The sequence below is a fragment of the Cervus canadensis genome, chromosome 21, assembly GCF_019320065.1.
Source record: "Cervus canadensis isolate Bull #8, Minnesota chromosome 21, ASM1932006v1, whole genome shotgun sequence".
Lineage (NCBI taxonomy): Eukaryota > Metazoa > Chordata > Mammalia > Artiodactyla > Cervidae > Cervus > Cervus canadensis.
This window is the reverse complement of record NC_057406.1, coordinates 25,208,622-25,221,366: the sequence shown is the minus strand read 5'-3', so window position 1 is coordinate 25,221,366 and position 12,745 is coordinate 25,208,622. Positions and strand designations below refer to the sequence as shown.

The window sequence follows — 12,745 nt, the reverse complement described above, 5'->3', positions numbered from 1 at the left end:
GGCCAAGAACACTGGAGAGGTTCGCCATTTCCTTCTCCACACAAATAGTACATAATAGTAAGTATATGGTATATAATAGTATACTAGGTGCTCACAATGTATCAGTTAAACCCTCTCCTTTAATCTCCAAACAAGTGCTACTATTATAACCATTTAACAGATTAAGAAATTGAAGCACAGTTATTTGCCCAAAGTCACACAGCTAAAGTGAAGATTCAGAATACAGATAAGCAAGCTATCATACTTAAACTAAGATCCCTAAACTTTGGCTCCATCACGGTTTTGCTGTCTGAATTACAAATTATTCACATTCAGGAAAATCAAAACTAAGTTTTCTTGCCAGAAATATTTGATAATATCAATGAAATGAAATAAATGGCAAAATAATTCAAGCATTTTTAGAAATCATTGTACCTATAAAATCATACAATTTCTATTAAATTATATAATCCAGGGACGGACTATATAGTGCCAGGTGGCGCTAGTGGTAAAGAACCGCCTCACAATGCAAGAAAACACTAGAGACGCAGGTTCGATCCCTGGGTCGGGAAGATCTCCGGGAGGAGGCAATAGCAACCCACTCCAGTCCTCTTGTCTGGAGAATCCCATGGACACAGGAACCTACAATCAGTAGTGTCACAGAGTCGGACACGACTGAAGTGACTTAGCATACAGCACATAGTCCAGAGACTTGACAACTTTTTCAATAGTACGACCGCTCTGGACATAGAGCTGTGCCAACAATAACCCATGGAAAACCAGCATTAAATAGCGCAAGGTAATTCTATTAAGAATATGGAACCGAGGTTTTCATCTGGTTTGTTTGCGGGTCTTTGGGTTTTTTGGTTACTGTTGCTGTTCTTTGCAACCAGGTGAACGAATGAGCTGAAAGATCAAAGTCGAATCTCTTCCGATTACTTCCTCCGCTTATAAATATAAGGTTCGTGAGTCAAGACTTGCAGGGTCCACGTGCCCAAGGGTTGAATCTCCTGGGTTGCTGCCCCCGCGCCTGCGCCACCCGACCGGTCTAGCACGCGCCTCGGGGACCCCTGGCCAGGGCACCGGGCGCCGCAAGGCTGGAGGAAGCAAGGGATCGAGAGCAATGGAGAGGAGATGGAGCGATTGCGGGCCCTTACCGAGCTCCGTGCCCTGCTGGTGCGCCGACATGTCTGGGAAGCCCAAGCACAGCTGGCTCCGGGAGCCCGCCTCTGCACCGCCCTTCCTCCTTCCTCCAGCTCCTGCTTCGCCCCACCCCTGCTTCGCCAGGCCACGGCCCTCTTCCGCCAGGTCACGCCCATCTGGGGGCGGAACCATTGAACAGCCCCGGATGGCTGGAACCTGACCCCTCGGACTGAAGAGGAAGTCGCATCACCTAGCCTCCTCGGTCCTCTCCGCCAGGCGCGAAACTCCCGTATTAATTTCCGCAAATCATGCTGCGAGAACTCGTCGTCAAATACTTCAGTTACCGACTGCACTAAACAAAAAGCATTTTGAAACTTTTCCCGGGTTACAAAACAAGACGGGAGAAGCTCCTCCCAGTTACTGTTGGCAGAGCTCTGCAGCCCCACACCTGAAAGGGCATCGGTGGTCCCCGAGCTTTTTAAGGGCGACCAACCTGCACGCCGGAGTCCCAAGTCCTGTGACTTCTAACCTAGGCTTCCTGAAGAGAAGCAGCTCTGTGGCCTGAAAAACCAGGGGGCTTAAGAATGGGAAGACCTGGGGTCTCAGCTTTGCTCTGAAAGCGATTAAGTGTGACACTGGCCATAACTGCCTTTTTAAGCTTCGGTTTTTTCATCTGTAAGAAAGTACCTTGACAACATCTTGGACCTCTAGAACTCTAATTCTGTGAATTTTTTCAGCCTGACTTTTTTATGACCTGGAGGTTTAAGTTAACTGCAGTAACTCAATACAGCCATTGATCAACTCCCTACTCACCATCAGAGACAGCTCCACTCTGATGAAAGAGGGAAAACTTAGTTACAGTTTGTTTACCATGAGCCAGTTACTAGGCTAGGTACTTTCAGAGAGATGATAGCAATGGAGTCTCAGAACAATCCTGCCAAGCATGTACTATATTCTCCATTGTTGTACATAGAGACATCAAAGTTATGAGCAGAGAGATCCTGGCCTAGTGGAAACTGCATGTGTGCTCAGTCCTGTCCAGCTCTTTCCGACCTCATGTACTGTAGCCAGCCAGGCTCCTCTGTCCATGGAATTTTCCAGGCAAGAATATTGGAGTGGGTTGCCATTTCCTTCTCCACGGAATCTTCCCCACCCACGTCTCTTGTGTTGCCTGCATTGGCAGGCATATTCTTTACCAGCTGAGCCACTGGGGAAGGCCAGTGGAAAGTGAGCAGACTCCAAATGGGTCCAATTCCTTAATACACCAGCAATTCCATCTAATGACTAGCTGATTCTAAGAATATTACTTCCTGTAAAATACAGATGATCAAAACAGATTTGACTTGCAAAGTTGTGTGTGTGTAAAGTAGTAGTACAATACACATTGTGGCACTTAGTAGGGGCTCAACAAGTGGAAGCTGTTAATGTTATTGTCGGCTTCACACAGTAACTATAGGCTTCATAGGAAAAGTAATTCCAGTCCTTTCCCTCTACATGGAACTGCCTCTCATCCTTGTCAGCCCAAAGCCAATTGCTGAACATTTTGGATGTGTCTACATCCCATTCATATATAAAAAAGCATTTTTAAAATTGTTTATTTATTTCATTTTTTGGTTGCCGTAGATCTGTATATTGTCACCCTGCTTATTTATCTTATATACAGAGTACATCATGAGAACCCTGGGCTGGATGAAGCACAAGCTGGAATCAAGATTGCAGGGAGAAATATCATTAACCTCAGATATGCAGATGAAACCACCCCTATGGCAGAAAGTGAAGAAGAACTAAAGAGCCTCTTGATGAACATGAAAGAGGAGACTGGAAAAGTTGGCTTAAAGCTCAACATTCAGAAAACTAAGATCATGGCAGCCAGTCCCATCACTTCATGGCAAATAAATGGGGAAACAGTGGAAGCAGTGGCAGACTTTATTTTTGGGGGGCTCCAAAATCACTGCAGATGGTGATTGCAGCCATGAAATTAAAAGACACTTACTCCTTGGAAGGAAAGTTATGACAAACCTATACAGCTTGTTAAAAAGCAGAAACATTACTTTGCCAACAAAGGTCCATCTATTCACGGCTATGGTTTTTCCAGTGGTCATGTATAGATGTGAGAGTTGGACTGTAAAGGAAGCTGAGCACCGAAGAATTGATGCTTTTGAACTGTCGTGTTGGAGAAGACTCTTGAGAGTCCCTTGGACTGCAAGGAGATCCAACCAGTCCATCCTAAGGGAGATCAGTTCTGAGTGTTTATTGGAAGAACTGATGTTGAAGCTGAAACTCCAACACTTTGGCCACCTGATGCGAAGAACTGACTAATTTGAAAAGACCCTGATGCTGGGAAAGATTGAGGGCAGGAGGAGAAGGGGACGACAGAGGATGAGATGGTTGGATGGCATCACTGACTCAATGGACGTGAGTTTGGTTAAACTCCAGGAGTTGGCGATGGGCAGGGAGGCCTGGCGTGCTGCGGTCCATGGGGTTGCAAGGAGTTGGACACAACTGAGCAACTGAACTGAACTGAACTGCGGTCTCCGTTGCTGTGCATGGGCTTTCTCTAGTTGTAGCAAGCAGGAGCTACTCTTCTTTCCGGTGTGCACACTTCTCATTGCACTGGCTTCTCTTGTTGCAGAGCACAGGCACTAGGCATGCAGCCTTCAGTATTTGTGGTGCACAGGCTTAGCTGTTCCAAGGCATATGAGATCTTCCCTGACCAGGGATCAAACCCATGTCTCTTGCATTGGCAAGCAGATTTTTAACCACTGGACTACCAGATAAGTCCTGTATAATAATATTTTACCTATTTTTATCTTCACCCTGAAAGCCCGGAGCTGGCCTAACACTCAAAGCTAGACCACCATGTTCCCCAGTAGAATATAATACAGTTTTACAGAATACCAACATTAGCCAAGGCCACTGGGCCTGTGATAAATTAACAAAAACAAGATCCCTTGTAGTCATCAGTTCAGTTCAGTTGCACAGTTGTGTCTGACTCTTTGCAACCCCATGGACTGCAGCACACTAGGCTTCACTGTCCATCACCAACTCCCGGAGTTTACTCAAACTCATGTCCATTGAGTCAGTGATGCCATCCAACCATCTCCTCCTCTGTCGTCCCCTTCTCCTCCTGCCTTCCATCTTTCCCAGCATCAGGGTCTTCTCAGATGAGTCGGTTCTTCACATCAGGTGGCCAAAGTACTGGAGTTTCAGCTTCAGCATCAGTCCTGCCAATGAAAATTCAGGACTGATTTCCTTTAGGATTGACTGGTTGGATCTCCTTGCAGTCCAAGGGACTTTCAAGAGCCTTCTTCAACACCACAGTTCAAAAGCATCAATTCTTCAGCACGCAGCTTTCTTTATAGTCCAACCCTCACATGCATACATGACTACTGGTAAAACCATAACTTTGACTAGACAGACTTTTGTCAGTGAAGTAATGTCTCTGCTTTTTAATATGCCGTCTATGTTGGTCATAATCTGCTTTTCTTTCAAGGAGCAAGCGTCTTTTAATTTCATGGCTGCAGTCACCATCTGCAGTGATTTGGGGCCCCCAAAAATAAAGTCTGTCACTGTTTCCATTGTTACCCATCTGTTTGCCATGAAGTGATGGGACCGGATGCCATGATCTTAATTTTCTGAATGTAGCATTTTAAGCCAACTGTTTCACTCTCCTCTTTCACTTTCATCAAGAGGCTCTTTAATTCTTTGTTTTCTGCCATAAGGGTGGTGTCATCTGCATATCTGAGGTTATTGATATTTCTCCCAGCAATCTTGATTCCAGCTTGTGCTTCATCCAGCCCAGCATTTCTCATGATGTAGTCTGCATATAAGTTAAAATAAGGGCAGGGAAGCCTAGGGTGCTGCAGTCCATGGGGTCTCAAAGAGTCGGACATGACTGAGCAACTGAACTGAACTGAACTGAACCTGGGATTAATCTCTACGGTTTGACTGTAAATTGGCAGCATTCAGAGACAGTGGGGATACAATGCAAAAAGTGAGGTTTTTAAAAATTTTGTATTTATTTATTTGTGGCTGTGTTGGGTTTTCGTTGCTGCACGGGCTTTTCTCCAGTTGCAGGGAGTTGGGGCTACTGCTCTCTAGTTGCAGTGCGTGGGTTTCTCGTCGCAGTGACTTCTCTGTTGCGGAGCCTGGGCTCTGGGATGCACGGGCTTGCGCTGCTGCGGCAAGTGGGCTCAGTAGTTGTGGCTCTCAGGTTTAGTTGCTCTGAGGCTTGTGGGATCTTCCCTGATCAGGGATCGAACCCATGTCTTCTGCACTGGCAGGTGGATTCTTTACCACTGAGCCACTAGGGGAAGTGCAGGGTTTTGTTTTTGTTTTTTTCCTAATGAGGAAACGTTGCTAAATTTCACTCTGCGAATTTCAGTTTTACATTTTTTGCCTTCTGAAACTGCTGAAGTATCCATCCTTAAGGTAAGGCCTCTCAGATCCGTGGGCCACCACTCCTATGTTGGACTCTCCCAAAAGATTTTTCCTAAAGCAGATTCTAGGCTTCACCACAGCCTTACTGAATCATAATCTCTAGGACCGTGAAATCTGTATTTTTAAAAATTCCCTCAGATGATGTTTACGCCAGCTAAGTGCAAAGGATCACCAGCCTCGAGGCAGAGAGTAAACCATGCATGCTAATCGTGCTCTGGCCCAAACTGTCTTTTACAAGGGTAAATCTGTCTTTATTGTATTCTTTTTACTCATGCAAATTTTGCATGCCATTCCTTTTTGTGGCTATGGGATTTTTTTTTTTTTTTTTGGCTACCCTGGGTCTCTGTTGCTGAGTGCAAACTTTCTCTAATTGCAGCAGGTGGGTGGGGGTCCTCTCTAGTTGCAGTGTGTGGGCTTCTTATTGCAGGGGCTTCTTTCACTCCAGAGTATGGGCTCTGGAGCACAGGCTCAGAAGTTGTGGTGCATGGGCTTAGTTGCCCCGAGGGGTGTGGGGTCTTCCGGGACCAAGAATCAAACCCATGTCCCCTGCATTGGTAGGCAAACTCCAATTATTGGACCACCAGGGAAATCCATGGATGTTTTTTAATAAAAATTTCGAGTTGTCAGATAAATTACTTATCTCCCAGCCCTCCCACCCCGACTCCTTCAGTTAAAATTAAAGCTCTAAGAATATGTTCTATTTACCTTGAAAACTTAAGAACTTACCTGACCTGGGAGATAGGACTAATCCAAATGTTAAGGGTCAAAGGGCATGAACTAGTTGTGTTTGCTTAGTCACACACCCAGGCCTAGTAGAATATTTGTTAGATGAATGAGTATTTATCACAGTTTGTGCTACTTTCTCATAGTGCCCACTGTTTTAACAAGTCCTATATTCAACTGCAGTCTCTATGATTTCTTAGAGCAGTCATTCACACGTTCCTTAGGTAAAAATTCACTTAGACTGTGGATTGTCAATAGTATTTCTAATTCAGATGGGGGAAACTGTAGAAACAGGGAAGGTTGGGAAAGAGTTTGAATATTAGAATTGAAATATTTCAGAACTGTAGAGTGACTTCTAGAGCTTCTAATTCCTACTTCATGGTGAAATAAGAAGAAATTCCTGGGTGGTCCAGTGGTTAGGCCTCTGTACTGTCACTGCTGAGGGCTGAGGTTCAATCCTTGGTCAGAGAACTAAGATCCCACAAGCAGTGTGGCATGGCCAAAAATAAAAAAAGAATTATACTGTATTTTTTATGAAGCTAAATTTATTCAATTTAAGGAATAGCCCTTTATCCTGAGACTCTGCCCTTCACTACCAACTAGGATTTCAAAATGTCCTTTCTTTCATGAAGATTGTGGTGGTAGGTGATGTTTTAATAGGCTCACTTGGCAAAATTAGAAGCAGACCATTTTATCTTGTCACTGACACCCACTCCCCATCGTTTTCATCTATTTTTCCAACAAATCCCAAAGTTGGGAGGGATCACTGATAGAATAAATACATAATATTGGGGCTTCCCAGGTGGCACAGTGGTAAAAAAAATCCTGTTACCAATGCAGGAGACACAGGTTTGATCCTTGGGTCAGGAAAATCCCCTGGAGGAGGAAATGGCAACTCACTCCAGTATTCTTGCCTGGGAAATCCCATGGACAGAGGAGCCTGTCCTCTGTAGCCTGTCCAGGGCTACAGTCCACGGGGTCGCAAAGAGTCAGACACCACTGAGGAACTGAACATTTACGCACTAGGTTATATTAAGTGCTTCCTACGAGTTAAGCCCCTCCATCAATTATTTGATCTCTTCCCCCCTAGAAAAATCTATGTGTGAAAACTGTCATCTCCTTTTATAGGTAAAGAAACTGAGGCTCAAAGAGATTAGTCTATAAGTGCTAGAGGATGATTCAAACCCAGGCAGTATAACTCACAGACACATACTTACTGTTCCTATGATTTCTCTGAAGCCAGACTCATTAGACAAGTCATTTAACCTCTGAAATGAAGTTTCCCATATGCATAATGGAGATATTACCTATCTCATGGCTTTATTGGAAAAATTAAAAAATAACAGTATTTTAAAACCAAGCGGAAAATCTAACATAAGTCACTTAATAAATACTATTTCCACACACATCTGTAAACTCAAACCAGTTATTTTCCACTTGACCAAGTTCTATTCTCTCATTAATTACATAAAGTAGTTCAGCCTATAAAGTACTGTTACTGTCCATTAGCTATCATTTAGATGCATACTTTGGCCTTGTTTACTCAAGTAAATTTGTTAGATGTCTCATTTGTTTCTTCAGGAACTCTATTGATTTTAAACTCACACTTGTCTAGGTGATACTATGTCACACTGGCAATTGTGCATTCTTATAGCTCAGCAAAGCTAGGCCTATCTGAGAATGTTTGTATTCCAGTAATTCTTTTCCTTCAGGAATCCCCCCCTGGGGTGCCATAACATATAGTAATCCAACAGAACCACTGTCTGAAAATATTCAGGTGTAGAACATAAGGTTCCTACTAAAGAAATATTTTCCCTTGGTCTGCATTTTCAATTCCCCATGTTATTGTTGCTCTGTCCTGAAAAGTTACATCCATTTGCCTCCACCTTGGTCTGAAAGAGGAACAGGCAGCTAAGTTAATAATTCCACTGAATTTGAACTGTTAAAAAATGTAATCTGTAAGTTATTATGGTACATCTTTACTATTTCATAGCCATTAAAATGAATGTGTTGGGACTACCCTGGCAGTCCAGTGGGTAAGACTGAGTTTTCAATGCAAAGGCCTCCGGTTCCAGTCCTGGTCAGAGAACTAAGATAACACATACTGTGTGGCCAAAATAATAATAATGTGTTTAATTTTATTTACTGACATGAAATATTCTTGAGAATTGACTGTACTCAATCCTAGTTTCTTAGGAAAAAACCTCTAAATGACACTAAAACTGAGAAGCAATGATGCATAGGGTAAATTATTAAAATTTAGGCAGGATTTGAGTTATAATGAGATTAGGATGTGGAGAGGAAGCTGCAGAGGAAGAATGAATGGGAAGCAGAGTGGAGATGGGGAGACATCACACGAGCGGAAATCCTTGTAGGTGATTGAATCTCAGGTCAGCTGAAGCTATACGTGAATTCACTGGAGAGAGGCATGTGCTTTGGGTAGGTGCCTGCCATATCTGACTTTCAGTGGGGAGAAAGGTCTGCTCCATGGGCGATAGGTGAAAAATCATCTCCCTGGTCTGGTGCGATTTGATGCTTTTTAGGGACTTATTTCAACATCTACGAGAACACTTCCAATATACCAGCCACCTTTCTAAGCAAAGCAGTATTGGTGAAGACAAAAAATAGACAAGATTATTTCAGATAGCAGGAAGATTAAATAGGACAAAATAGCAAGTGACAAGGACTTGACACCTGAATCACAAGAAAGGGCCAGCCATGCAAATATTTAAATAAGAGTGGCCCAAGTAGCAGAAATAGCAAGCAAGCCAAGTCAAAAGCCTTGTGAGGGACTTCCCTGGTGGTCCAGTAGTTAAGACTTCACCATCCAATGTAGGGGACGCAGGTTCGATTCATGGTTGGGGAGCTAAGATTCCACATGCCTTGTGGTAAAAAAAATCAAAACATAAAACAGAAGCAATATTGTAACATATACGATAAAGACTTTAAAAATGATCCAACATCAAAAACAAAAATCTTAAAAAAAAAAAAAAGATGTTGAGAATTGAAGCCACAATGGCTAAAGGAAGTACAAACAAGGGGAAAAATGAAGTCACAGATGGCAGCAGTCAGAAAATAGTGAAAATATGGTGTCATAGGAAGATACTATGGATTTAAACAAGACAGTCACTCGGCCTCTTCAAACCCTCAAGTGATTAGCTTTCCTATGCAGAGGACGGATGGGATGAGGGCGAGGTGAGGGAGTAGGGATAAAAGGGGAACAGTTAGGCACTAGAATAGTCCACATGGGAACAGCCTGGCCTGGGGTGGTAACTGTAGAGATGAGTCAAGTACAGACTCAGAAGAACCCACAGGACTTACACAGAGACGAAAAATAGGGGAAGAGAACAGACTCAAGGACTTTATGTCTTTCAGCTTGAAGAAGTATTAGGCAGTGCCCATGAGTGGAATGAGTAACAGGTTGAGGGGAAATAGGTTTGGTTGAGAAATTAAGATTTGTTTTCCACAGGTAAACCTGAGATGCTTACTAACAGTTACAGTGGAGCAGCAACTGTGATATTAAATTCTGGCGCTCAGGACTGCAGATGGGATATAGGAATTTGAAAGATTTCAGAAGATACTGAATCCTACATTTTCTCTTTGGAGACCAGGGCTAGAAAGTACAGACCAGACCTGAGGTCAAGCATAAAAGGAGCTGGCAGATACAGAAGCAGTCAAAAAGATGTAAGGAATATCAGAAGTGTGATAGAAGTTTCATAAAGTAAAAAAAAAAACAACAACTTCAAAAACAAGGAAGTAAGACAATTGAATGTTGCTAAAGTTAAGCTATGGGGGCTTCCCAGGTGGCTCAGTGCTAAAGAATCTGCCTGCCAATGCAGGAGATGCGGGTTCAATCCCTGGGTTGGGAAGATCCCCTGGAGAAGGAAATGGCAACCCATTCCAGTATTTTTGCCTGGGAAATCCCATGGACAGAGGAGCCTGGAGGGCGACAGCCCATGGGGTCAACAGAGTCTGACATTGACTATGACTAAATTGCAGCAGCAAAGCTTTCATTAAGATCAAAACAGAAAGTAACCACTGGGTTAGAAAACACACAGGACACTGGAGGCTTTGACAGATACAATTTTAAAATACAAACTTGAACTTTTTGCTAAAATAAATTCTGCTACAGGGTTCCACCATTATAAAGTGTGGTAAGCAGAGTAATGGCCCACTAAAGATGTCCATATCCTAACCTCTGAACTTTCGAATGTTTCTTACATGCCAAAAGGGACTTTGCAGCTGGGATTAAGAATCTTGAACTGACTTGGGTCCAATGCAATCACAAATGTCTTTGACATGAAAGAGGGTTGCGGGAGACTCAGAGATTTGAAGATGCTACGTTGTCGGCTTTGACGATGGAGGAAAGGACCATGAACCAAGCAATGCCGGAGGCCTCTGGAAGCTGGAAAAAGTAAGGAGACAGATTCTCTCCTACCAGAAGGAATGCAGTTCTGCCAACACCAGCTCAGTGAGACTCATTTCAACCTTCTGACGGCCTGGACCGTCGGGTGAGTTTGTGCTGTTCCAAGCCATAAACCTGTGATGTTTGTTACAGCAGCAATAGAAAACTAAGACACAAAGGATACCGAACACCTTCTGTTCCCACAGCCTGTCAGGTGCTTTGTATACTTAGCATGTGCAAGGCCGCCAAGAAACACAAGGGTACCCCTCAGAGCTAAACTAGTCAAGTTCCCTAAAGACATATCCTCTGCTGCTCAAACAAAAGTAGCTAATGATCAACTCAATTTGGCAAAAGCCGAAACCTAAAATGACTTAACTGGATGATCAGAATCTAATAACCTAAGACCTTGACAATTAATACAATGCAACCAACCAGAGATCTGACCAACATGAACACTGTAATTACACAACTATAAGCTATGGTATGACAGAGTTCCATGGCCCGAAATTCAACTTAAAACTTTTAATTGGAGGATACTGGCTTTATAATGTTGTGTTCGTTTCTGCCATACATTCATCAGTCACAAGTATACACATGTCCCCTCCCTCCCACCTTCCCACGCCACCCCTCTAGGTCATCAGACAGGAGAGCTAAGCTCCCTCAACTACACTGGAACTTCCCGCTATCTCCTTTACACATGGTAACGTGTTTCCATGCTACTCCGTCAGTTCACCCCACCCTCTCCTTCCCCTATAGCATCCACAAGTTTGTTCCCTGTCTGGTCTCTATTCCTGCCCTGCAAATAGTTTCATCAGCACCATTCTTCTAGATTCCATATATATGCATTAATATATATATTTTCTTTCTTACTTCACTCTGTATATAACAGGCTCTAGGTTCATCTATTTCACTAGCACTGACTCAAATTCATTCCTTCTTATGGCTGAGTGATATTCCATTGCATGTATGTACAGCTACTTTTTCTTGATCTATTCATCTGTTGATGGACACCTAGGTTGCTTCCATGCTTAAACTTTTAGAGATTTCAAGCTATCTGCCACCCAGGGATGGTGTTAAGTATGCATTTATGTAGGGTCTTTAGAGCTTTAGGAAACCTAGGTAGAAATTCTCTTTGGTCACAAACTTCATAAATTACCAATCAATTTCAAAGTTTCAATCTGGTGCATATAAAGCTCAACTTTATTTACAGTAGGTCAGAGTATGATTAGAATCTGTGGTACAATGAGAATACTGCTGCTGCAAAGATCAGGCATGTGGCAAGCTGACAAGAAAATACAACCCCCCCCCGCCCCCAGGTGACCACATGTGGACCATCAGTTGACTCTCCGCAACACCCCTCTCGGCCCGCTAAGGCAGTCACAGCCTATTGTGCTTTCTCAAAGACTTATTTTTGGGTTGGTTATTTCTTTTAAGAAGTTATCAAGGATCATCCACCAGATAAATAAGGAGAGAAAAAGCAATTTGGCAGAGATATTCATTTGCCTGAGGTATTTCCGAACAAGTTCAGTATTCCTCCCACATTATTAAAAAATAAATGTATCACAAATCTAAACTGAGTTGATCCATTTTATTAGAAGGGTGGTAAGAGGGCTTCTTGAGTACCACCTGAACTTAAAATGGTAGTGAAACACAGTGCAGGACTAAAATTAACCCCATTCTTATAAAATCTCTTCTGTGTATATACACACAAAGGTATACTAATGTGCAATGATCAATTTTAATAGATTTTAGGGGCTAGTGGGATTTTGCGTGATTTTTCTGCTATCTTTCTGCTAATTCTGAACTTTTTTTTCCTTATAACAAGTATCTATCATTTAAATAAGTCATTTTTTTTCCTGAAAGTTTTCTTAAAAGGCAGTTCAAGCATTTCTGTCCAATCTAGGAGGGAGAAAGGTATATAAAACCCTACCAAAGCACATGAAGACTTAAAAAATCCAGTACAAGTAACTGAATTTCAATGTCAGGAAGCAATTTCTGTTCACTACAGATCCTTTAACTGGGTGGTCTCTTGATATGATATAGAGAAACTTTCTG

At 42.8% G+C, this 12,745-nt stretch overlaps 1 protein-coding gene across 3 annotated transcripts in view; it reads right to left on the bottom strand.

The window, feature by feature from the left end:
• The window catches only part of DERA (deoxyribose-phosphate aldolase), a 112,997-nt gene extending 111,735 nt beyond the window's left edge, over nt 1–1,262 (bottom strand). For all 3 annotated transcript variants that reach the window (XM_043440412.1, XM_043440414.1, XM_043440413.1), the window contains exon 1: nt 1,137–1,262. In XM_043440412.1, coding sequence (XP_043296347.1) covers nt 1,137–1,167 — 31 coding nt within the window. In that variant the 5' untranslated portion in view covers nt 1,168–1,262. The remainder of the gene's footprint in view (nt 1–1,136) is intronic.
• Between the last annotated feature and the right edge of the window lie 11,483 nt (nt 1,263–12,745).